The 27,712-nt window shown below is 40.4% G+C and overlaps 1 protein-coding gene across 10 annotated transcripts in view; it reads left to right on the top strand.

Annotated features, from left to right (window-relative positions):
* The window catches only part of foxp1b (forkhead box P1b), a 237,443-nt gene that overhangs the window by 157,514 nt on the left and 52,217 nt on the right, over positions 1–27,712 (top strand). For 6 of the 10 annotated variants that reach the window (XM_084727703.1, XM_084727700.1, XM_084727719.1 and 3 more), the window contains 2 exons: positions 23,726–23,863; positions 24,109–24,234. In XM_084727703.1, coding sequence (XP_084583829.1) covers positions 23,726–23,863; positions 24,109–24,234 — 264 coding nt within the window. Of the gene's footprint in view, positions 1–13,052; positions 13,757–23,725; positions 23,864–24,108; positions 24,235–27,712 lie in introns of those variants that run through there. The other 4 variants (XM_084727728.1, XM_084727737.1, XM_084727770.1 and 1 more) reach the window with 2 other exon arrangements.

Below are 27,712 nucleotides of genomic sequence, written 5' to 3' on the forward strand. Positions count from 1 at the left end.
GGTTGTGAAAAAGCCTCTTTGTTGTGCAGATGTCTTCGGAATAGCTCCAGAGGATGAAATATGACTGTGATGACCTTTCAGTTGTGTGCATATTTGTCAGGATTCAAATAAGTTGAAAGGATCAAACTAAACAGTTTCCCCCAGCCTGGCAGGGAATTGTGCTGCAGAGGTCAACAGAGGGGACCACAACGGCAGATTCCAGCGTACAGCCAGTTGTTGGTACATAGTGAAGTACTAGACCATCTCCTGCAGACAAAGACAAAATTAAAATTCTAATTTATTAATGTATACAGAGAGCTTGGCCAAGCTGTCACTCAGCTATTGAAAAGAGAGTCGGGCCCTTTTCCCCCGCTTCCCCTCCCCTCCCCTCCTCTCCTGCCCGGTTCTTGTGAAGAGAGAGCGCGGGCTCGCTGTAGTATCTAACTAACACCGCAAATTGCCTGCTCTCTAATGTTGTATGTTACATTTTTGCTGGGCTGAAACTGCCATTATGAAAAAGCCACAGGTCCAGACAAGTGTTTGTTTATCTCTGAATTACATATTCTGCTAATTAAACACACACACACACACACACACACACACACAGTTTAAAGCCAAGTGTTCATACATAAACATCAGTGTGCCGTTCTGTGTGCGTGAGGATGTATTACATTTGTTTTTGTTGAGTTTTTTTTTTCATCTAGTGGAGAGATTTCTCTTGTTTTTTTCTTTTTTTTTCCTCACACCATCTCCCTCTCGCAAACACGTTTTTGTGAAACACCAGAGGGTCTGAGTCTCATCCCACTTCCTCTTTTAAGAACAAACCCATGCATGGAGGAGCCCCCTTCACACACACACACACACACACACACACACACACACACACACCAGAACATCCACTATCTCCATCACACAGCCTGGATAATGATTCTCTGTTGAGCCGGACTGGGTCATCAAAAGACATGATCCAACAATTATGAGGCTGTGTAGTAAGCTGACACCCCATAAAAGCACCTGATCTGCAGATGCGGCTCCATTCATCTCAGCGGTCTTCCCATTAGGCACGAGGACATGTGCGGAGAGACTTTTTTACTCATTTGGAGATGTGACTCACTTTCCAATTCATTCTTATTCAAGTCAAAAATAATGAAGCACGGTATATCCAGAACATCTGAAAAAAATGACCTGCGTAGAGTGGTGGAAGAGGGGAAAAAAATATGAGTCAAACAAGCCTCAGAATCCTTGATCAGCATTAAATGGCTCTTTGGTTTTATATCTCCAACAGGGGTGCCCCCCACACCCACTCACCCCCCCCCCCCCCTCTCGAAGCCCACCCCTGCCTCTGGATGAAGATGCCTCCGCTGTATACGCAGCAGCCTGGAGGTGCTTTAATCAGAGTGGATATACAAACATCTGCTACGCAGGCTGGAAAGCAGCTAAACATACTTGACTGGTCAAAAAGCCAGTAAATTACATTGACAGAATGACACGTGTGATTAAAAGAATCCATGCCGCTTTTTACCTTTCCGCGCTTCACACCTACAGTGGCACGACGACGAGAGCCAGCAACTCCCACCCCGCTAATTACCATTATCAGTGAAATGGTAGGGTTTGACTCATTAGTTCCATGTGCATTTAATTAGAGGCAGGCTGAAATTGGATTTAACTTATTACTTTTTCATGGATCACTTTCTTGTCATCACTTCAAATTGGATTGCAGCCCCAGGTAACTAATTATGCCAGCCGCAGGATCAGGAGTGGAGAAATAGGTAATTAGGAACAACACTGTCGGACCCTCGCTGATAGTCCACCAGCACCGAGGTGGGAGGAGGGGGGAAATTGAAGCTCGTTTGTGGCGTTGCTCACGAGCCCGGCTGGTTAACTACACCTCATTGCAAGAGATCCTGGGTAGGCATCCGCCTCCTACAGGGGATTATGTGGCATTCAGCTGGGCTGAAGATGTTGTGTCAACATGGTGTCTGTGCTATCAGTGTAATGCCCAGATTATGCTTGTTTCCCATCCAGGATTGTGCCTTAGATTGGCCTTCATTATTCATGTCACTGGTTCAGTGTGAGGAGTGGCCGGCGGCCAGCTGAAGCTCCCTGTGTGGACGCTGCTTGAATGACATTGACTGCTTTCTGTCTGTAGTACTGTCTGTCTGCACTGATTGTAATGATACATGAATGGCCGGTTTGAGCAGAGGCAGGTGGCTCATGTGGGAAAGTGATCGAGCCCGACTGACGCTGGAATTTTTGAGGCGATGCAAATCTGATATTAGGGAGTAAAAAATGCAGATATTACGCTGCAACAAACAATTATTGTCATTGTTGATTAATCTGTCGATTGTTTTCTCAATTACGTGATTAGTTGTTTGGCCTGTAAAATTTCAGAAGATGGTGAAAAATGTTGATCAGTGTTTCCCAAAGCCAAGTTGACATTGTCACGTGTCTTGTTTTGTCCACAACCCAAAGCTTTTCAATTTACTGTCAGAGAGGAGTTAAGAAAACAGAAAAAAATCACATTTAAGAAGCTGAAATCAGAGATTTTTTAAAAAAAAAATCACTTATTGACTATCAATCAATTGAATAATCAATTAATCATTGCAGGTGACATCCAAGATGAGGGCACTGAAACAGTAAACTTTCACTGATATTAATTAAGTATAAATAACAATAAATTAAAAGAAAACAGAAAAACTTGAACTAAGAAAAAGCATCAAATATACATAAAATGCTGCCTATAAAATGAAAAACAATTACATAAAATTTAAAACAATCTATTATTTTCTGTCAAACATCAGATAATATAGCCGACACTGATAGAGAACGATAGACGGATATATCTGTCTGTGTGTGTGTGTCTGTGTGTGTGTGTGTGTGTGTGTGTGTGTGTGTGTGTGTGTGTGAGAGAGAGATTTATGGTGATTTATTGGAAGAATATGGCAGAAATGGAATATAATAGACACAAGAATGTTTCCATTAGTTTGTAATCACCTTAAATTAAGAGTAAGATTAAGAAACGAGTGTTTTCGTTACGTTTGAGTGAGTTCTATGTATCTACAGAAGGCATGGGTCTCCTTCACGGAGTCCACCATTTTGAAATTCCATGTTTCTACAGCTGCCTAGAAGGGACAAACTAAACACTCGCTCTATATTCCCACACACTTATGCCAGAAATGGAGCATAATATTCACAAGTATGTCTTCATTAGTGTATAATCACCTGAAAATGAGACTCATGATGGTTTTGTTACCTTAGAATGAGTTTATATGTACAGAAGGAGCGGGTCCTCTTCTTCTGCACGTGTTTTGCAGTCGCTGTAATTCCTGCACGCGTGGAATCTTAGAATAAGATGAGGTGTTTTTAATCTGCACGCTCACTGCTAGATGCTGTCTAATCCTACGCACTGCTCCTTTAACTCGTGGCTTTAGTTTCGTACTTATAAAGAATGTTAAAAGAAAATGATAGCATCACTTTATTTCATATTGAGAGCTTTCATGTTTCATCTTAAAGCGAAGAGCTTCTCTGTAAAGAAAGTGAAGCTAAAAGAACATCTCTATCTTTTTGGGTTTCATTGTTGTTTCATATTTATTGTAATTATGTGACAGCCTCTTTGTTTTGAAATGAGAAACACTATTCAGTATTCTCTGATAAATGTTGCATTGAACATTTTCATGATGTCAAAGGTGCATCACTTGTTATTCTTCAGACAGAGACTGATAGTGTTTCAAAACCATGCCAGCAGACAGTTTTCTTATCTATAGTATTACCAGCTGAAGCCACAATCCACACTTCTTACTTTTCCTTTCTTTTTTCCTCTTTTCTTCTTCTCTTTTCTCTCTCTGTGCCTCTGTTTTCACACCATAGTGTACAGCCTCACAGAGGGCATCTCCAGGTCAAAAGATAATGTCTTTTCAGTTTACAGGATGAAAGCCTTTTAAGTTGTAGAGCGCCCCTCCAGTGCCCCTCCTCCCCGCGTTTGCTCTTCACATCCTTCATTTGCGGTCTGTTGGGGGGAAGCGTGATGTGACACAATCCAGGGGCCAAGCCTCTGTCTGACAGGACGGGGAGAAGCCGCCGGCTCTCTTTCTCTCCCTCTCCTACTGTTTTTGCAGTAGGCCCATGGCATTGTCCTGACACATGTATACCACAGCGCTCCAATCTGTAAGTCATTAGAGCACTAGGCCGAAGCCTGTCAGCTGGAGCTCAGCCAGAGCTGCGGGGCGATCTGAGGCAGCATTTCGAGGTGCTCCCGCAGCCCGGTCGGCCGGTGGCCCAGAGTGGCACGGCAGTGGCAGCCCACTGGCGAGGTGACGGTGAGCACAAGGCTGGATTAATGTTCTGGGTTAGTGGCTGTGAGATAAAGGTTCGACCTGGCCAAAACAACAGTAGTGTGTTTATATTCAGCGAAAATACAGTGGAAGAATTTCAGAGGAGAAAATAATACTGACAGGAGGAAAAACAGTGTAAGAAAAGAAGTGCTGAACATGAGGAGGAACAGAAGGAGTGGTGGCACTCTCTCAAAATGCTGAACCAATTCAAAGCATTGCCAATTTCTAATTGATTCACTTAGCCACTGTTTTAAGCTTGCCAAGCTTACCCAGTCTATTAAAGTTCACATCTCTGCAGCCTGAGCAAGAGATAATTCACAGATTAGGTGGAGGTAACCTCAACCAACATCAGTGTTTATACCTTCTTTCTTTTTCTGTTCTTTTGTACTTTCTTTCACACTGTTTGAGCTGAAGTATAACCCTAGGTCTACTTAACGGTCCAATATGTAAGATATACATTTATTGGCGGAATGAAGCAGAAATGAAATATAATATTCATAAGTGTGTCTACATTAGTTAATAATCACCTGAAAATAGGAAACATTCAGTCTCTCTGGAGGGGATCTTTAGTATATTTTGAGAGTTTTGCAGCCACTGTAGTTTCTCCTACATTCTTAGAAGGGGAGGGTGAGACAACCAGTATTCAGTTGGTTGCAATCTAAAACCTCACCGCTAGATGTCACTAAATTCTGCCCACTGATTCTTTGAAGGAATAGTTTGATATTTTGGGAAGGGCGCTTATTCACTCTCTAGCCAAGATGTAGATGAGAAGATGTGTATGTGTGTGATGTATGGTAAATACAGTCACTTTCATCTGCCACCTAGGTTAGCTTAGCACAAAGACTTGAGACAGGGGGACACAGCTAGCCTAACTAGAATGTTGTTGTCAGTGTGAGGTTGAAGACAACCAACAGAGAGAGGAAATGACTGGGACAAAACACGCTGCGATATAATGTGTTATTTAGTGAGATTTAGAGGTTCTGATGGATTTTGATGCCCTTGAACAGAGCCAGGCTAGCTTTTTTATCTATCGTCTTTTAGGTGTGCTAAGTTAAGTTGCTGCTGGCTCTAGTGTCAAAACTGGCGTTCATACATTGATAAAATGCCACGATGTCAAACTATTCCTCTAACAGAGTTTCTGCGGTCCTTAAAAGGTCTTTAAAAATCTAAAACCCAGTTAGCTTAATTTAAGGCTTTAAAATGTCTTAAACACAATTTTATGAAGTTGCACTAACTTCAGTGTTTTTAGGTAAAATATATTGGTCACACTGTAACAACTATAAAACAAAATCAATATGGAACCAATAAAATACAAAACTGGGCAGCCTGGTCATAATGTATTGGCGCACACCCAGCCAACATGTTGCATTGTAGTGTGTGAGCTAAAGTGGCTTCTTCCCTCATCAAAAAAAATAAGTACTTCTAGGAACATTAACTTAATTTTTTTCACTCCTATCTAATTTGAGAACAGTGCATTTAGTGCCTTTGAAAATGACAAATAATAATAAATGATACTAATAAATTTGAAGCCTGTTGTACCTTGTGCAAGAAAACACTCAAATTCGGTCTACAGTAGTATTAAAAGCTAAAATGAGGAGATAGGTGAGCTGTTCCAAACATGGTTCATTATTCTGACATTGCCAAAACCTTCAAGTGTGAAGAGGACAAGACATCTTACATTACTTACATTACAGTTACAGTTACAGTACAGTACTTTTTTGTTAGTATGATTAAATAGATCTTAAATTGTATTGAATTGTATAAAATGTATCAAAGGGTCTTAAAAAAAATCTTAAATTAAACTTGTTGAAACCTGCTGAAACCCTGTCCAAGAACTGTGTTTTTTCCCAAATTTAATATAAACTTAGCTGAAATTATGATTATTGACTTTTTTCTGTTCTTTACCTTTATGATGTGCTATTGCCGTCAATATTACAATTTAGAGAAGTATCGTTCAGAATACCTCCCCGATCAGTCTGCGAAGCGTCTCCAACAGTAAAATCCCACAATTCATCAGGCCTGTGCGTGATCCTCGGAAGGAGTTCATCTCTTTGTGTTTGTAAAAAGTCTCAAGGTGACGCTGTAATGAAATCTCATTTTGACGCGTGCGTTGCTTTGAGGTGATCCAATCTGTCAGGAATGATCAACACAACAGCGAGGCCGATGCTCGCGTGGAACCCCAGGATCAGTCCGTCTCTTTTGCTGCTTGTTTTCCTTGTCATATTGTAAAAATGTATTATGTGTACTGTATAGATTAGAACCAGGTTTGGGATAATCCTGTCAGAATGAAGTCATCTGTCCCAATTCCACGCAGCCAGGCAAAGACTGAAGGGGGGGGCTGCTGCGTTAGGAGCTCTCTCCCAGCCAAGACGATGACTGTCGAATTGACTCCAGTCACAGCGCTGGGAGCCACTTACCATTTTCAGGACCCTCTTTTCATTTCAGGCCTGATGTTTCCCTTCAAGCAGTGAACCCTCTCAACCCTCCACCCCACTCAGTCATCCACCCAGATACACACACACACACACACACACACACACACACACACACACACACACACACACACACACACACACACACACACACACTTCCCCCTCTAAAATTTGTTGTATCTTTGTGTCATCCTCTGGCACTATATCATGATGTCAAGCGTGTGTTGTTTGGAGTGATTCACACGCCCTTTGCAGAGGGGTGGAAGGATGGATGGATGCACAGTCAAGCATAGCATTAATAAACACTAACAGCTATGCAAGGTGCAGTCAAGTCAGCATCAACCCGCAATGCAGTTTCTCTTTGGGTGTCGTCGCACAGTTTTGACAGCTTGGCGATTCGCTGATTCCATTTTCACTTTTGGTTAGGAGCAGAAAAGAGAAATATTGTCTCGCTCAGACAGCATCCGGAGACAGAAGGGCCTTCAGCTACATGAGGACATAGTTTGGAGATGTATTTTATGTTTGTGTTGGACATTGTACAGTAAACCATCACGGTGCTCAGTCCAGTCATCCATGTAGTAACACCCAGTCTGCAGAAAGCTTCAAGCCAAAGTAATATTAGTTTGCTGTTGCATTTTAATCTTGATTTATTGGTTGAAGGGGTAGTTTGGATTATTTGACGTGGAGCTGTATGTAGATGGCGACTGACGCACCCCCAGTTTGGAGATGCAAACAGGAGTACCGGTATGTAAGCTTACCTGTTGATTCCACTGGGCGCGGCACATCTGCGCCGTGATTTTGATCCATCCTCCACGTGGCTGCATATCCCAGCATTTCAGAAGCATTTCAGCAGCGGAAAATTTTACCCACCTATGTTGACTCACTCAGATTTTGTTGAGTTAGTCCTTTTTCCTTGCTTATTGTGCTTCCACCATGCACAGGGTTCTTCATTTTGAAAATTGACCAGGTTCTCTATGGCGTTTTCGTGTCTGACTTCCTGCCTGATTTCGCCAGTGGAGTTTGGTTGGTTTGGAGAGAGCAAAATATTGCCTGTATAACAACAGTTCCCCCTCAAAAATGGGTGTTTAACAGCAAAGTAAAGATGTGAAAAAGTTCTAAATATGGCGTTTTTGTGGGCCTTTTTTGAAGTGGCTGAAATACTTTTTTTTCCTGCTGACCCTGCCCACAGCAGTACATTGCTTAGCTTCCTATACCAGCACTCCTGCTGCCTCTTCTAACTTTCCAACCACCATCTACTGTAGGTAATACAATGACTATGGATAAGTACCTCACACAACCCCATTTCAAATACTATAAAAATACTAATACAAATACTAAAACTATTTCCTTAAAAGAAATTCACATGAAGTGTGCTGTTCTGTATCTATTACCTCCAGGAATGTTCCTGAGGAGTTATATTGGTTAGTGTTGGAAACTGGACAGGCTAACAAATACAGTTTAATAACACCACAGAAAAGGTTAGCTCAACAGTTAATCATAGTGGTTAGAGCCGTGCTGCGTGTCCTACATTTAGAGTCTTCCTTAAAAAGTGATGACAAGAGCCACCCACAGACACACTTAGCTCTACTCCGCTAGAATCAGTGTCATTATAATAGTAAATCTCATAGATTTGTGACTGATTGGATATCAAAGCCTATAATTTACAATATGATATGGTTAAAATAACCTACAAACTCTTGTGGCTTCAGATTTTAGTGGTCAAGTTATTTTTAATCTCCATACAATTCCTGTGTATTAATATAGTTTCTGATCTTAAATCAAAGATGAATCAATCACCAAACAAGACGAGGCAGAAATTCCCCCACCTCCGTAAAAAATCGATGTTGCTCAAAAGTGTTCTTGTTTTGACTAAGTGAAAAACCACAGTAGACGGTACACGCTGAAACTCAAGCTCCGTTATACACTGGCTGGCATATCTCCTCAGGAAATATTTTTGCAAATACACAGTTCACATGTGCTGACTAAACAATGTGTTCTTGAATACTGAAATTAAAAGTAAATAACCAAACCCATATATAATAGACCAGGAGGAACACAGTGACTCAGGCGTGACTTACTGTAACTCCATTCTGCTTCGGGTGATAACCTCATTCACTCTAAATATGACTTATTCCAAGTATCAGAGGGAGTATCGGTGGGTTGCAGATGTTAAAGGCTGAGTTCACTGTCATGTCATTACAATGGAAATACTTTTTTAAACACAGCACAAGCAAAATACAACCCATGATTACTGAACTAATGATATACTTTCACATGACTTAGGAACAACGATATAGAAAATTTAAATTAATGCAGTTTGAATGAGATTAAACTTTGATGTTAAAAATGAATTACCTAAAATCGGAACCATTGCACCTCTTCTAAAAGGTTATTTTGCTGTTGTTTTACTGTTGCAGAAATGACTTTCTGCACTCGCCTGTGTGGTTTCAGTGTGAGTAGGTCACCAAAATCAAAATCTGTCTGAACTGTCTGAAGTTTTACTGTAGCTTTGGGGGAAGAAAAACAATTCATAAGTTGTGTAATTTATTTCTGTGATGAAATGCTTTGTGTGGCTTTTGACTTTCACAGGGCACGATGTTGAAATAATACAAAGAAATAACCGACAGGTCAAACATTAAGTAAGGGTTGACTTTTGGTGTGGCCACTTTTTTGATCTAATATTCTGCATTTTTACAATTATCTTCTTTTTTTATTATTAATTTGTTCATCACTTTGCAGTAATGTTGTAACTGGTATTGCTGGGTAGCTTAATGAATAATACTGCATCATAATTTATTAGTTGATTTACATTTTGTATCAATAATCTGAATCTGCAAACTAACCAGTAACTTAAGTTATCAAGTCAATGTTATAAATGGAGTAAAGAGTACAATATTTGCCTCTAAATTTAGTGGAGTGTATAAAGAGTATAAAGTAACTTAAAGTGGAAATACTTAAGTAAACTATAAACACCTCAAAAATGTACTTAAATTCAGTAATTGATTAAATGTTCTTTGTTCTGTTATACATTTTAAAACTAATATTTTAGTTTTTACCACAAATGTATTGGAGCCAGACAGATATATGGATTGGCCAATATTGGCCTATCATAACTATATCAGTCTATATTGGTATTGGTGTATATGTTGTCTAATATTTGCTTATTTGAAAACTTTTCCTTTTTGAACATAATGCAGATTGTTTTTATTTATTTATTCATTTTAGTTTTACAGGCAGCATTTTATGTACAGTTGATATAAAGAGAATATCCTCTTTGTTTTGGTTTTTTTCTTTTGTTTTTCTTTTTTTTTTTATAGTTATATATAATTATTATAAATACCAGTAAAACTTGACTCCATCACATCTTTTCCTCTCAAGTCTTTGCGAGGCACATTTGAAGGATGAGTGCGATATCAGCCAATACATATTGTTATTGGATTTTTTATTTTTTTTTACTTACTTATATCAATTGCATCGGCCCCAAAAAAATCCAGCATCTGTTCGGCCCTAGTTCCAAATACCAGTTATTGATTTTCTTGATTGGCAATAATTGGTTCTGATATCAGCCCTGAGAAAAACATATCGGTCGATCCCTGCTGCTGTTTGTCTAAAAGGTATTTTTGTTGCCTTGGCATTATTATATAGAGCAGCTGTTATTTATATAGGTCCCACACCTGCCCTGCTGACTCCTGCCATCAGTAAACAATGATTTACTTTACACCCACACAGGGAAACAGACCGTGTTTGTTTTCTCATGACAGTGGTCCAGGTCACCAGAGCCTTTCAAGAAAAGGAATGACTGTAGATTTGTATTTTCCTTCCACCTCTCTCCTCCTCTTTCTCTATGTAGTAGCAGTAAAGACACTGGTTGGCATGCCGGTGCGGCTTACTCACTGGCTGTGTTAGTGTTTTGGGAAGGCTTTGTAATTGGAGCCGAGTCGTTATCTTTAGCCAGAGCCGAGCGGAGAAGCGCCCGGGCCAGACCAGACATTAACTCATACTTTCACTCTAACTCAAGCAGGAAATGGGAGTATTTTATAATGTCATCCACTCTGTCATGAACACAATCGCTCAGTACTCTCTGTAAACTATCACAGGGGACGCCGGTTCAAGGCTCGAGGATATTGATGTTTCCCTGCGCACAGGAAAAGAAGAAAAAAAAATCTATATAGCGTGTGTATCACATCGACACATATGTGTAATTATTTTACATGGCGCAGGCACAGAGGCAATGGATTAGAAAGACAGTGTGTGAGAGGAGAAGCTTGAACTGTGCGTCTGCTAAATTTATCATGAGGCCTTTGGGAGTGTTGAAATGAGAACAGTGGCCTATTACTGCTAAGAAGGTGTTTTATTGAGAATACGCCGACATGCCACCCCAGGGAGAGTGCCGGGGGAGTAGAGTGTGGCCGTAGCCTAAACCACTTTGTGCATGTGTGTGTGTTGTAAGCACATGTCACTGTCTTTTTGTGCGAGCCGTCTTGAGGGGTGTCAGATAGAAAATAAAAGCGTCCTTTTCTTCCACTTAATTATTCACTCTGATATGTATTGGAATTGTCACTTTTGACACTTGAGGTGTCCCAGTCAATAATTTATATAGGTCAGGCCAGCTTAGCGGAGCTCATTGTTAGTTATTAGCAGATGAGAGCAGTGGCTTGTTATGCAGGCGCTCTGTTTATTTTACCAGTGTGTTTGCGGACTGGAATGCGTCCCATGAACATTCCTTCATCCTTGGCCAAGGGTTTATGGCTGTTGATATGAGCTGTGTTTTAGAGCTCTTGTTATTCAGCTCTGTGTTTATTGTCATGATAATTAACAAAGTGAGGTGTTAATCTCGCCTCCTGCCTCTCCTCTAATTCTTTGTTAAGTGGGTTGCACAAGTTGGTGAACCTGATTTTATTGTTATGACTTAAAGTAGGTCTGATTTACAACTCCATTTCTTTATGTTGAGTTAACTTACGGCTGCAGCTAACGATTATTTTCATTATCAATTAATTGGCTGGTTATTTTCTCGATTAGTTGTTGGTCCATAAAATGTCAGAAAAATGTCCATCATAACGTCCTCAAATGTCTTGTTTTTTCCACAATCCAAAGATATTCAGTTTACCGTCATAGTGATCTAAAGGAACTAGAAAATATTCATATTTTAGAGGCTGAAATCAGAGAATTTTGACTTTTTATCTTAAAAAAATTACACAAAACAATGAATCAATTATCAAAAGAGTTGGCGATTAATTTAATAGTTGATTAATAATTAGATCTGAGTATTGTTAAAAATGTTCAACACTGGTACGAGCAGTGATACCTTAACTACAATACCAGCTCCTTAAAGGTATTTTTTAAAAAATAAAATACATTTTAATAAAATGAAACATTACAGTACAAATCATTGTTTAATTTTTCAGCTCCCTTTTACACACTTAAAGCAGTTTCACAACACAAAAAATATAAATCTATTTAAAACAATGGGCTTAAACTTCAGTTACTTGGCACCCAAAGCAGTTTGACGTCATACAAAGTAAACCACAACTTGGAGATTTACTCCTAGGGCATCAAAATTTGGTATCAAATGACATTTTTCAACACTTGATAGTATTGAAGCTATTTTGTTGATGCCATAAATGTATCAAGTTCAGTATCCAGCCCTATTAATAATCAGTTAATCATTGCTGTTCTAAATGAAATATAGTTGAAATCAGAGAAATGCTTCTAATTATACAATTTGTTCAGTTAAAGGGTTAAACTCTACAGATATGTTGACAGGATCCTGTCTTCTCCTCCTGCCTGCTCTTTCCTTGTGTGTTCAGCAGGATCTCCAGTAGGTGGCAGAGTCCTGTTCTCCTCTCCTGTCTCTTCCCCTCACGGAGTGCACATGGGTGTTAAAGAGTGTGATGATATTATGACAGCTAATTGCTCTCATTGGGATGGAGTTGGATGGATTGCTCGGTAGCTGGTGTAATGTTAGCTATTAATGTGAGTGGGTTTTAGCTTGTCTCAGGCCAAATAGTGGGATAAGTGTTTAAAAACTGGAAAAAAAAAGTTGATGTTGCTGTGGTTGATTTTATAACCAAAACACACACAAAGTTGTCTTAATGCAACTAGTTGCGTGCTCTTCTGCAAGAGCACACATTAACATTAGTGGAAGGCAAAACAAACTGCTCTCATAAATGCATTATTTCCTTCTAAAATAAAATGCATGTGTTATTGTCTCAGCTTGGGAAATCTGAAAAAGGAAGAAAAAAAACTACAAAGCGTCTGAATTGTTTGTGCATTTTGTTGTTTTCAGCATGTGAAATGAGTTGTGTCTTTGTTCCAGCACTGTAAACAATTCCATTTAGCAGAACAATAAAGGGGCTGATAGCGGGGGCCAGCTTTCTTTCTTTCCGCTGGATAGCTGTGTTTACTTATCTGTTGTTTAATTAAAGGGCCTCTTTTCTTTGGGCTCCCATTGTTTCAATGGCACGGCCGGAGTCCCAGCAGGGGTCAAAGGGTTAACAGCCGTCAACTGTGTCTTTTTTTTTTTCCTCCTTTTTTTTTTTTTTTTTTTTAAAGGGGCCCCCACACAAAGGCACGGGTTCACCTGCAAGCCCAGCCCGCGGCTCCCCTATTGTGTGGCCCCATTTGAATTGATTATGTTTAGAGGGCTGGTTGTGATTGGTGGAGAAGGGCGTGGTTGATTGGATAGTTTTGTATCTTGTCAGCCGGGGAGCAACCTCGCGCGTGCAATCTGTCTGTATCCCGAGGAAGGTTGGAGACTCCACAGCACAGCAGCGCTCGTTCTCAGCCTCCCCTGCCTGCCCGCCTGCCTGCCTGCCTGCAACCAGCCCGTGTGCCTCTACCTCTCTCTATCTCTCTCTCTCACTCACACACACTCACTCACACACACACACACACACTCACTCACACCCTCTCTCTCTCTCTCTTTCCCTCTCCGCTCGGCTCTCCGCTCTGCTTCACTCCACACCGCGTGGCCCAGCACTCTGTTTACCCTGCCAGCTAAATGGAGTTTGTCAGGTTTGTCAATATGATTGATTTCTGTGATTTTGCCAGCTTTCTTGTGTAAGAAAAAACTTGACAATTTAATTTGACCAGGGAAAAAGAGAAACGGAGGCTTATTGTCTGTCTATTGCTGATGTTCTATCATTGTAATTGGTTAATTTTGTCATGTAGTTTGTTTGAAAGGAGCAGCAGTTTTTACTGATAGTTTATAGTCTTGTCCTGACAGGAGAGACAGTGAGCAGGTGTCATGTTCTGTACATTGGATTTACTGTATCTGAATGTTTTGGATGTCAAAACAGGACTGCATGGATTGGTAGCTGCTGTTTATCTGTGTTTTTAGCTGTTGATGCTTTTCACTTTTAGCTCGAGCAACAGTTTGCTACAGTCAGTTGCTGTACAATAAGTTTCTCGCTGCCATTTTACGCTGTTTGTTTAGTTTTGTTTACTTAACTGATAGTGAGCTAACCAGTTAAGCAGGATCCTGTACTGTATATATGCTGTTTGAATTATGGAAAGTTCAAGGATAAACAGGAGACAGGTTTGCGTTCTCTTTTCATTTGTTGCTCTTCTCAGAAAATTATGATATTACTGCTGTAGTGCTCAGAATATTTCCAGGGTAAGATATGCTGAAAATCTTAATTTTTTTCTCACGGTTTTTGCTTTATTAAGACAAGAGAAAATGTGTCTGTTATTATTCTGTTTATCTGATCTGTGAACATTTTTAAAACAGAAATTAAGGAGCTCTTGACACCCTTAACACATATAGGGATGTACTGTTTTATTACATGTATTAGATTTACTGTCTCAGTCTTTTTCCTTTGTTGCGTTTTTGCTGCTTGTGTATTTAGTGATGATTTGTTAGTCTGTGTTAATGAGTGCTGGTCAGAGCTCGCCTGCTCTCAGGCGATGGCCTGGACTGATCCTCGCTCTCCTCATGTTGTCACAGTGAATTAAGACAGGCTGGCACAACTCTATATTTGACACCGTCACCACAAAACCACGTTAGAGACACGCTGTCACTCCAAATGTCATCGCTCGTATCTTCCTGAAAAGTTAAGAGTGTGTAAATGTTTGTGCCTGCATGCGTGTGTTTGTGTGTGTGCAACAAAGGGATTGCGGGAGTGCATTTAGCTGAGAAAGTTTGTGGTCATTTTCATGCATTTTTTTTCTGCTGTCAACTTTGAGGTTTTGCACAGAAGACAGCTATTGACTTTCTGTTGTTAAATTATCTTAAGTGTTTTTATTTCACTCATTATAAGTAACGCAGCTAAGACGTATGAGTCACTTTTTCAGTTTTTCTCTGTTTGCACTCGCCATCCACCCGAAACTTTTCTGTTTTGGGGGGGGTGCAATATTTCAACACCCTTGCATCAGTGCTAAGAAAGTGCCTGATTGAAAGGAGAGCTGGAGGAGAATAGTGGAGGAGAATATCAGATGGTTGTAGAGGAGTAGGAGGAGGAGGTGGAGGAGGAGAGCGAAGCCTAAACAGGGCAGCGTGCACCGTAATGCCGTGCAGCTGTGCCGAGACTCGCAGTTTGGGAGAGCTGGAGTGCGAGCTGATTGGGTTGACAGTTTGTAATCAAAGTTGATTTATTGTTCATTAGTAGTGCATTAGCCCTTTCAGGCAGGGGCGTTATTTGTGCAGTGGCCTGTCAAGGCAAGGGCCTGCCAGCACCTGTCATTTCTAAACCATGACATAGGCAACCAGATATTAGCAGTGTACCCGTGTAGAGGGGGGCACACAGGGGGTAGCCGCCTCGCCAGAGCCGCCAGAGCCTCCTCGCGGCTCGCTGCTGGGATATCCTTTACAGGGACGGTCTCTGCTTTGTACTGAGGCAGGACAGAGGAGAGGAGAGACGGGGGAATAGTTGAGCAGTGATATAGTGAGCCACCAGCTGCTCTCTGCTGTTATTCCCTGACTAAAACATGTTTTTACTTGAAAAGGTTTTTTTTTTCTCTGAAGGGTCATTACTGCTCGGAGTGTGTGCGTCTCTGTTTCAGATTGGGAGATTAACTCCACACTTGAGATGCCATGTGTTTCAAAGGGTTGAGATGGTCGGATAATGATGAGATTACACGGTGTGGAGTGTTTTATGGCAGCAGGTCTTTTTCACCACTCGTCACTGTCACGACCTATATATTTTTAAACCAATAAGGGACGTGATGGTATTGACACTTAAAAAATAAAGGTGGATTATTATGATTGTGTGTGGACGTAAACAAGTTTGGCGCATCCTGATTTTTAGACTTTAATATCTCTCTCTCTATCATTTTATTTATTGGCTGCATACTTTAATACGAGTCAAATAACACAACACCAAGAGTGTCAAGAAGCAACACAATTTGTGGCCCTCTTGTCTGCCGTCATGGAAACAAGGATTAGCTTTGCGTTGCTGGTGTGCAGAGAATAGAAACAATCTGCACGAGGATGTGTCAGCCATTGTCTTTTGACTACAGTTTCATTTGAAAGGGATTTTAGAGGCTGTGATCTTAATTAAATCTCAACTGACTCAAATAATGCATGTGAAGAAGACGACAGGCATCGTTGCGTAACCGTGCAGAGCTGGTAAACCATAGATCACGGGCACACGTTTCAACCCCGACAGTGCTGGTATAAGACGTTTCCAGGAAAGGTGAAAACAGCAGCAAACGTGTAGGACAGTAGTCGTCACCTTGAGTTTGTGGGGCAGGTTTCAGATCTGAAACGCCTCGAGGATGTGAAATACAGCCCTGGAGGTGTGGCCTGAAAGGTCAAAAAGAGTGACAGGACAGCGAGTCAACAACAAAATGAAGCAAAGAACTTTTCTGTGAATCTGAAATATATATATTTTTTATGTTTTTGTTTGGAAATGCTCAAAAATTACAAATATGTAGACGCATCAGTGTATTATCACTATTAATAATTATTGTTTTTGCAAGATTTTTTTAATTGTAGTTTAAAATCACAAACACATTTTCTGAAATACAAATTGATTTATCTGATGATTATTTTCTCAATTAATCGGTTAGTTGTTAGATCTATAAAATGCCAGAAAAGGGTGAAAAATGTCAGTCAGTGTCTCCAGAGTCCAAGATGACGTCCTCAAATGTCTTGTTCTGTCCACAACCCAAAGATATTTAGTTTGCTGTCACAACGGTGTAAAGAAACCAAAAAATATTCATATTTAAGAAGCTGAAATCAGAAATTTTTGATTTTTTTCTTAAAAAATACTCACACTGATTAATTGATTATAAGAATAGTTGCCGATTAATTTAATAATTGATTCATAATCGATTAATTGTTGCAGATTAACAGATAGTAAATTAGGAATGCTATGCTAAAACATCATGCTGATGCAATGCATGATGTCTCTGAGTGTGTGTGTGTGTGTGTGTGTGTGTGTGTGTATGTGTGTGTGTGTGTTGGGGGAGGGGGGGTGCCCTGTGCGCAGTGGTCACCTGCAGTGGTGGCTGCTGGCTGCCCTTCAGTGTGGGAAACCAGCGTCCAGCTCGCAGCTCAGCTGTTATTGTTGGGGTGAGAGCTCACTCACTTTACTCCGGCGCAGTTTGTTTGTTTAAACCCGACACTGGGACCGGCTCGGGCAAAAAAAAACCTGTTTGTTTGTAGTCGAAAAGTTAATTAAAATGCAATCTCAACTTTTGTTTTTACAGTTGCTGCAAATAATTTGAGCCTCAGCAGCTCTCCCCACCTCCTCACACCCCTACACCACCCAATTCAGAATATGTAGGAGACAAAATGTGGCTGTGATTATCCTGTTTATCTGAGCTGTAAACATTTTTAAAACAGGCTGATTGTGGATGACGAGGAAGGAATTAAGGTCCTGACACTGTTAACACATGTAAGGATGGGTGACTCTGTCCTGCTTTATTATATTTATTAGGATTACTGAAGAATATAGCATCCAAAATGTGTTGTTTAGTACACAAATTATCCTTATATGTCTAGATATCATTATTATTATTATTATTATTATTATCATTATTATTATTATTATTATTATTATGGGAAATCTTTTTGGTGTGAGTGCACTGCGTCTCATTTTTTAGAGGGGAATAAATGCTCTCCACCTCAGAGATTTCAATCAACCTGAATGGGTAATATGGAATTAGTCTTTGTAGTCTTGTCGACGACTAATTATGTTCACACATCACTTAAAGTACAATAGCTCCCGTGAAATCCTCATTCCGGCGACATTTTCATGCAGGAGATCACAGTCAGGATGGGAAGTCGTTTCCTTGCGCCACTGCAGGCCAAGGTAAAACAACAGCATCAAACGGACTACACTCGCTGATTTCTCCTGGGCTTGTTATTTTTTTACTTCTTCATTCCATTTGATGCCCCTGCAAGAAAAAAAAAAAAAGAAAGAAACCAAGATGACCCCAGGGAGCACAAATGAAAATTTGATAATTCTCATCTTTCTTTTCTTTTTATTCCCCTTACTTGCTTCTTTTCTTTCTGCACCTTTTTTGCGGCCGGTGAAACGTCTGCGCCGCTCTCGCTGACGTTCACCTCCTTGTCCCTCATTTCTGCTCCTCTTAATTGCCTCAGTGTCGGGGAAAAAAAAGGGGCTATCTTCCAGCCCCCCGTTCACCCCTACTCCTTTTCACCGGGCTATGACCTCTGACTCGTGATAGGAGGGGGTGCTCGGGGAGCGTCTTCATTAACTCTGAATCAGTGACTCTCCAACGTTTTCACGTGCCGTTTGTGTTCCCTCATTAGATTATCATATTTTGCACTTTTTTTTTTCTTCTGGAGTGCTGATGCACAAAGAGATGCTTTGCTGCAGGTGTCCTAATGACAAATGCTTCTCATACTGTGTATGTGAATGTGTGTTGATGCAAGTCAGATGTGGTGCAAAGAATTATGATATGAATGAAATGAATTATCCCTATCTTTGACAAAAAGGAACAGTTATTTATTTATTTATTTATTTATTTATTTATTTATTTATTTATCTCTTATTTTTTATTAGTTTGTAGTCTCTGCCAGTAGTTACTTCACAAAAGGATAGAAACAGAGGTATCAAACAACTTTATAGCTACTGTATTTCCCTCCCAAATTACACTGAGACAAACTAAAGAGACAAAAGAGATATTTTAACAACTGTTTTAAATGGAAAAGAAAAAACATTTTAAATGTTCAGATTAATCATTTTTGATTTTATTGTTAAGTATCATGTTCTTTACTAATCTGTTGATCATTTTCTTGATTAATCGATAAGTTGTTTGGTCCAGAAAAAAAAAAAAAAAAAAAAAAAAAAAGGTGAAAAATGTTCCCAAAGTTCAATGTGATGTCCTCAAATGTCTTGTTTTGTCCACGACATGAAGTTTACTGTCAAAGTGGACTAAAAGAACCAGAAAATATTTACATTTTAGAAGGTGAAATCAGAGAATTTGGAAATTTTTCTTAAAAATGGCTCAAAACAATCACTTATCAGATTATAGTTGGCGATTAATTTAGTAGTCGATTAATAATCGAATAATCCTTGCGGCTCTCCTCCATACATTTCTACAGTGCAAACACTTTCTTACTCAATATGGAAAGTATGTTTTTGCTCCTCATATAGTGTGTGTTATGGGCTGCATATGTGCCTGTATGTGCTTGTGACAGTTAACATGCCACAGTTTAGATTTGTGCATATGTGTCTGTGTGTGTGTGTGTGTTCCTGTGTGTGTTTGGCCAGCAGGCCTGTGCTGGTACAGTATATCGCCTGCAGTCACTCTGCAGCTGTGTGAGAATGTTCCAGGTTTGAATGTTTATGTATGGGAGGCACCTGGAGAGCACCACACCTTCGCGAAATTCATAAACGTCAGCTATTTCTGGCATCCTCAGAATGTCCTCTTTTTCACACCCTCATATTGGGAGAGTAGATTAGAGCTGGTGCTCGGTGGATCCCTCCAGTTATTAGCCCAGTGCGTAGTCTTTTCCTTTTATACTATCTTTAGATGGTGATATATTTTTGCGTGGATCATCTGGAGTCATGATGTTATCCAGGAGATAAGGCGAGTGCACCATATGGGAGTGCTCTAAATGGCGACTGGCGTCCTGTGTTTGCGTTAAATGGGCATGATACAGCGGCCAGGGCAATATTTTTCAGTTAAAGTGCTCCCTCCCGCCCTTCCTCTCAATAGGATCCAGTCTTAGGCAGATTTTCACTCCTTCAGCACAGGATTAAATGGTAGTAGTTACATTGATCAATAGGTTAAGAAGCATACAATCCCTCTTGCTGCTAATGACCTCAGTAGTAATGGGTAATAAAATGGGGGTCTGTAATAGCCTCTTGCTGGGGCTGTGCACAGAGGAAGCTGCTCTAGCTGTAGTTACTGCGAGCCAGACACTCCTGACAAGGCGAAGTGTGAAACCATGATGAGATATACACCCAAGGTGTAAAGAATTAAGACAGTTAAATTGAGGGGAATCTCAACATCATTTGTAATGAAATTGGCAGCTATTGAGAGCTGCTTAAGTGTGTAAAATCTCTGTGTTAACTTGGAGTTTGCTCTCCCTTTTTTCACATATAACATGGCATGACAAAATGATTATACATTTGAAAATAAGGCTAAATTTACAGCTTTAACACGCCAGTAAAAAAAAATAGAGCATGACAAGAATGGAGTAGATTTTTAATGCATGCAGTTAAAGTAAAGCTTCAGAAAAAAAGAGGGGGCATTATTATTTATCCTCGGGTAAATGTCATGTTTAGACGGGACTATATATCACGTCACGTATGGTGCTTGCGTGTCAGCAAGACAAGGCTGCTCAGTTGACCTTCAAAATAGTTCATCAAAATTAGCGATGCCCAGAAAAAAAGGACTTCAGTGGATAATGACTGTGAAATTAGGAAATGGGAGGCCGGGGCTATGCAAATGACAGGACAAGTCATGTGCAAAAGTCAAGATGAACTGCATATTAAGACATAATACAGGGGGGAATTAATATTGCATTTTCCTCCTCGCGCTCCCTCCGCCTGGTGCTGGAGATGAGAAATGTGAAGTGTGTGTTAGTCCTGGGTGGGGCTGAACCTCCTTCACTCTCTTGGGGGCTGGAAGCACAGTTCAGTGTCGTCTGGCGCTGCTCAATAAAGTTAACGGAGAGCATCAAAGCTGCTCTGTCCTGTTTGACATCGCTGCCCTTTCCTCTGCATTTGCAGTACAAGCTGTTCATTATGGCGGCGCTTTGTTTTTGTTTTATGCTACAGCGGGGAGGGTGAATAAGGTGATGTGCATGCAGGGCGTGTCAAGAAAAGCCCCTTAGTTACCGGACGAGCTTTTAAACAGCAAAATTACATTCAGAAAATGCATGAAAAATTCAAAGGGTGTCATTAGCTATGAGGCGGCCGCACAATTTGGGTAACCTTGGTGGAGGCAGGCTGTCACCCGTTGTGTCCGCTCTATCAGCTGCTGACATCACACCGAGAGACACTTTAAACACCCATACATACTGATATATACATGCACATATACAAAAAGAACCAAACATGTTAATAGCTGCAAAGACGCAGCATTATCAGGTGCATCAAATTTGTCATTTGAGTGTCAAACAAAAGTGTGGCAGCGTCTAAGCTACTTTATATACTGTTGGGTAGTTTAATCCAGTGGTTCTCAACCAGGGGGCTGGGACCCCCAAGGGGGTCATGAGTTAATTTCTGGGGGTCACAATATGGTTGTGAAGAATAAAATAAAATAACAGGCACAAATAAACATTTACATTTTGTAACATAAAATAGCAAACTACTTTTACAAACCTGATTTTTCTGAGGGCTTGTGACTCAAAAAGGTTGAGAACCACTGCTTTAAAGGGACAGTTCACCCCCATATCAAAAATACATATTTTCCCAATGGTCTGCAGTATGATCTATCCATCTAGATTATTTTGGTGTTAGTTGCAGAGTTTTGGAGATACTGCCTATAGATATGTCTGCTTTCTCTTCAGTATAATAGGACTATATGGCACACGGCTTGTGGTGCTCAAAACACTTTCCCTTTAATTTACACCAATGCAGGGCGTGTCAAGAAAAGCCCTTAAGTTTCTGGACAAGCTTTTAAACAGCAAAATTACTTTCAGAAAATGCATGAAAAATTCAAAGGGTGTCATTAGCTATGAGGCGGCTGCACAATTTGGGTAACCTTGGTCAAGACAGACTGTCACCCGTTGTATCCGCTCTATCAGCTGCTGACATCAGCCTGAGAGACACATTTTAACACACACTTATGCACATATATACTAATATATACATACACACACACACAAAAGGAACCAAACATGTTAACAACAGCAAAGACACAGCACTATCAAGTGCATCTAAGTTGCCGTTTGTCATCCGAGTGTCAAAGAAAGGAGCTTTTAATGGTACTGCACATCACAGCAGTGAGTGGCAGCATCCAGACACACTCCGAGTCCCCTACGCCGCCGGAGCAATTAAGGCACCCTGACAACTGTGGGGGCTCTTTGAGTGTCACAACAAATCACTTGTTTTGAGGAGTCATGCACTCACACCTTTCTGCTGGGAGTTAGTTAGAGGCCTGCGTGTTCTTCACCGTGGCTCCTCCTCCAGGCGCTCCGTATCTTCACAATAATAGATCGCTGTTGACAGCGTCTCTAATGAAATCTTCTCACATGACATGTCGTGCTCGTGACGAGCCAACCGCAGCATTTTTTTTTTTTTTGTGTGTGTGTGTGGCAATCTTTAACGTCCTCAGGTATGGCACGTTTGCTGTGTTGTTTAGAACGGCGAGCTCTGAGGATCATCATATCCAATGGTGTTGAGGGGTTTGTGTGCATGCGTGTGTGAGATGAGGGGAAGGTCGGAGGATGGAGGTTGTTGGGGTGGAGACGCTGGTTGTTTACTCCACAGGCGTGATCTTGTGTCCTTTAGCCCGCCTCAGTGTGGTGTGGTGTCAGAACAGTTAGAGGGGTTTTGTGTTTGTGTATTTGTCGGGGGGCATGTGCTGCTTGTAACACATCAAGATGACACTTGAGATGAAATCCTAGAATCCAGTCAACACCAAGGGACCATTTTATATACATTATAGAATTTATATTGTTTGTTGAGCAGTATTTATCCCTGGCAAGTCATCAGCCTTCAGTTTTTCCAAATTTGTTCAGAGTTTGTCAACTTTTTGCCTATTGCATGCTGGGATGAGTGTGAGCCCACTTGTTACTGGAGTGGCAACAATTAGTCAATTAATTGCAGACTATTGAAAATGTGGCTAGGGGAACTTTCAGACTCTATTAGTCTAGAAAGACTAACTTATGTTGCTAAGGGCGAGCAGAAAGACTTTACTCAGCTCTAGGAACCATATATGAATTTCGTAAAAAATGGAAATGTCTGCTCTAATTGAAAGTAAATTGTAAACCATGTAGGGAAATATTTGGTTTTATTTGTATTCTATCAAATATCAAGCAAGTTGAGTGCATGTGTGTCTATGTAATGTCTGATATCACCTGTAAACTGAATGTCTTTAGTTTGGGGACATAAGAAGACATTGGAGGAAGTGGTTATGTACAACTAATGGTTTAATTAAGATAATGATCTGATTTATACTGAAAATTATACAATAATAATAATACAATAGTAAGCTTTATTGTAGGGCTGCAACTAATCAATAATCTTCAGACTGCTTCTTTTGTCCAACGAACAATCCCAAACCCAAAGACTCTTCATTTACTGCAATAAATGACAAAGAAAAGTAGCAAATCTTCACATCTAAGAAGCTGGAACCAGCAAATGTTAAACATTTTTGCTTCAGAAATTACATAAATTATTAATCGATTATCAAAAAAGTTGGCAACTAATTTTCTTTCTATTGTCTAATCAATTAATCAGTGAATCATTGCTGCTGTAGTTAGTTGCAGCCCTACTTGCAGCTATTATCAGGAATAAATGTGTCTAGAGGATGGTCCTCTATGTTTCCTGCATTAATTCTGTACTGTGTTATAAGACCCTTTTGACATGTCTTTGTTCGTTTTGTGTGTCCCTGCAGGTTCCAGTTTCAGTGGCTATGATGACACCTCAAGTGATAACTCCACAGCAGATGCAGCAGATCCTTCAGCAGCAAGTCCTGAGCCCTCAGCAGCTCCAGGTTCTCCTCCAGCAGCAACAGGCCCTCATGTTACAGCAGGTAATGTACAACTGACACTCACATCACGGATCATTTTGTCAGACACGATGGATGTCACAGTTTGGAATAAAAATCTTCTCATGTATAGACAGCATCTCACAAAGATAATTTCACTTTGAGCCACTGTTCTTTTCTCTTCTCCTAACCCTCAAAGACAACATTCCTCAAAGTATTGAAAAACTCTCGCTGCCGCTGACTTTATATGACTGATAGACTCACACGTCGCCTTCCTGTCTCTTTTGCAGCAGCAACTCCAAGAGTTTTATAAAAAGCAGCAGGAACAGCTCCACCTCCAGCTTTTACAGCAGCAGCAGCAGCAGCAGCAGCAGCAACAGCAGCAGCAGCATGCAGGCAGCAAGCAGAGCAAAGAGGTAGGCTGACATCACTCCCTCTCCCAACCGCCTGCCTGCCATTACCAAACCCGTTGGCCAGACAGAGCATGGAAGGCATGTGTGCTCCCTCCCTCAACCCCATCTGCTCCCAGACTGTGGTTAAAGCAGAGAGGAGAGGAGGGGAGTGGGGGAGAGAATCAAGTGCACTCATGCTTCTGATTAGCATGTCAGACTGGCTGGATAAATGGTAACAACTGACTGGTACTGTGCTAAATATACAGTCAGGGCCGGGCAACATCTCAATATCATATTGATATTGAATATCATATTGATATTGAGATATGAGACTAGATTTAAATTTTGGATATCGGTATATTGTGATATGGCATAAGTAGGTGCCTTGTCCTGAGTTTATAGGCTACATTACTATAAATTATGTCATTTTCAGAACCTTTACCCACTTTGTCAATATATCCACATTAATGATGATTATTTATCAAAAATCAATTAAGACATCTAGATATTTAGTCAAAAATGTCCAACCCTTCAGTCAGTGTTTCACTGTTATGTATTTTTGGATTAATATTACCACCGAATTAATGTGCATGATGCATTTTATTGCTTTAGATGTTTAAGGTTTTGCCAGTTTTAACAGCTTATACTCATATACTGTTGGGTAGTTTATTCCAGTGGTTCTCAACCTGGGGATCAGGACCCCCAAGGGGGTCACTGTGGGACATTGTGATGAGCATTTTTCACTATTTTTCATCAGATTAATCGATAATGAAAATAATTGTTAGTTGCAGCAATTGTCTGTTTATTCAAATTGCACTCTGTACTCAGTAATGATTTGAAAAGTAACTAAGTAGATTACATAGTGCAATGCATACTTTAGTAGAAATACAGACTTGAGAAAATACTCAAGTAGAAAAAGTTCCCCCCAAAATTATGTGAATGTCACAAACAGTAGCCTGATTTTTATATTGCATATCGCGAAAAATTAAAAAGCCATATTAACAAACTTCTCACAGACACAGAAATCTCTTTGATTGAAAGCTCGCTATTGATAATGCATTAAACATCAACAGTTAAATAGCAGGTAATGCTGTTAAAAGCAGGTAATTAATTGGGTTATTTTTAAGAATACTTTGTACTTTTACTTTAGTATTGTTATTCTTTCAGCACCAGTAGTTTTACTTGTAACTGAGTAATACTTGTACAGATTTTCAGTACTCTTTTCCATCACTAGAATCAAGGTATGTTATGTTATTTTAGATGATATATGTATACCGAGATGTATATTGTATATCGTGGAAAAGCCTAAAAACACTGAGATATTATTTCTAATCCCTAAATATAGTGTCTCTTTTTCTGGAAGCACATTAAATGTGTAATATTTTATTGAGCTTGAGCCTCATTGTTCTGGATGTTTTTTTCCAAGTAAACAAGTGTCCTGTGCAACAAAGAGATGACCGCTCCTGCGAGCCTCGTGTAGGACATAATGAAAGGCAGAAGGGAGAAAGGCAGGAACACGGAGCACATAAATCTGAGAGGCTTTTCTCGGTAATTAACATGGAAATGGCAGAGGAAGAGAAGGCATGTAATTGTGAGATATCAGTGCAGAGAGCGCTCCCAGCTTTGTTGCCTGTGTTGAGTTTTTTTTTTTTTTTCTCTCCTCCATCTTTTTCTCTCTCTCCTCCTTCTTCGCTCCCTCCAGTACGGCAGGGCTCGCTCATAGGCAGCAGCTTAATGCGTGTTAATGACTGGAGGATACAGGCATCACTGTGGACAAAGCAAATTATTATTGTGCGGTCAGAAGAAGTTCAAAGACAATCTGGGAATTTTGTGCGCTCTTGTCCCCGTTGAGTTCCGTGTTTGGAGAGTAAGAGGAAGCATAGAAAATTAAGCCCAATGTTAAAAGCACACACATATCCACGCATGCTCACACACTCGCACACGTCCGCGTGCTGTCGAAGCTCCCAACTTCAAAGTCGTAGCTCCCTAATTAATGAACTGCGGGCTTCAGTTTGGACAAGTTGTGGCGTGATGCTCCCATAAATCAACATGACAGCAGAGCTCCTCGGCCTCAGATAGGGCCTGTCACCGAGTCGCATCTGATGTAAACACTAGAGGAGCAAGGGGAGAAAAAGAGGGGGAGGAGGAGGTGGCGAGGCAAGGAGGTGCAATTGATCAGTTGAATGGAGCATGAGAATAAAAGAAAAAACAACTTTTGAAGCATATTATGTATGATCACAGGAAATGGATGCAGCCTCGAGAGGCTCTCCCCCCTTCTCGCCGATGTTTTCTTTCTCTCCCCATCGCTCTCTCCTTCTTTTTTCAGTCGCATTTCTCGCAGCCATCAAAAGACAGAATAAGAATTACGCAGCGACTCCCCTGTGGCTGCCAGACAATAACCCCCTGTTGTTGCTTTGTGCCTCTTTTATTTTAAAGACATCAAAATTTAGTTTTTCAAAGATCTTTAACTTTATATTTGAAGCTTGACAATAAAGGCCTGCCAGTGCCACTCTTTATCATTTGTCAGCCACTGTATTTTTCTCTCCCTCGTGCCACTTCTTGTTAACCTCTTATTTGGTCTATTGGGTCTGGGGTTTTTAATGTGTCTGCATGCTGGGAGCGCACAGGAGCTCCTGTCAGCTGATGGGACCAGAAGAAGAAGAAGAAGAAAAAAAAACGTGAAGGGGAGAGTGTTAAATTCATTTGCAATACTCGTTGTTTCTTTCTTCCTTTTTTTCTGAAAAGCCACCCTCTATTTATTTAGCGTTTTTTGATGAAAGACATTGTTCCCTGTGAACTCCCACCCCCGTGGTACTGTTGTCTTTGTCTCAGGCTGTCAGGGAGGAGCAGGAGAACAGAAAGCCACCGAAGACACAAGGAACTTTGCTCACACTGATGGAGGGGAAAAAACAAGTAACCACCTTTAATGAATAGGAAAGATCAGACGAGATCACAGGCCACCTGCCTCCAGAATTTCATGGAAATCCTCCAGGCTTAACCTTTTATGTTAATATACTTTCTCAAACTTAATTTTTACTTGCCCCTGTTCATGTTCAATCTAGACCTGCAACATCCATAAAATGTCAGAAAATGGTGAAAAATGTTGGTTCCAGTTTTTCATAACATTTAAATGTCTTGTTTTGTCAGTCCAAAAAAAGTTTAAAAAGACAATAAACAGACAAAAACAGGAAATATCCATATTTGAGAGGCTGAAAACTACATTTTCTGCAATTTTTGCAAGAAAAAATACTTAGATGATTAGTCAGTTATAAAAATTGACCTTGTTTTTCTTCTAAACGCATACATGTTAAAAAATAGTTGCTGAAAATGTGAAAGACTGAGAATTATGTGTCTTCAGCAACTCTCTCAGTCCAAATCAGCCCAGCGGTCATTGCTCACTTCAGTTCCAACATCCCAGTTCTGAAGCAAACACAATACCAACCTGTGGCAGACTGACAGGAACAAGTTTATTCTCCACTGAGTTGATGGGTCACTGTCCTCT

The sequence above is a fragment of the Lutjanus erythropterus genome, chromosome 2, assembly GCF_056507025.1.
Source record: "Lutjanus erythropterus isolate fLutEry1 chromosome 2, fLutEry1.hap2, whole genome shotgun sequence".
Taxonomy (NCBI): Eukaryota; Metazoa; Chordata; class Actinopteri; order Lutjaniformes; family Lutjanidae; genus Lutjanus; species Lutjanus erythropterus.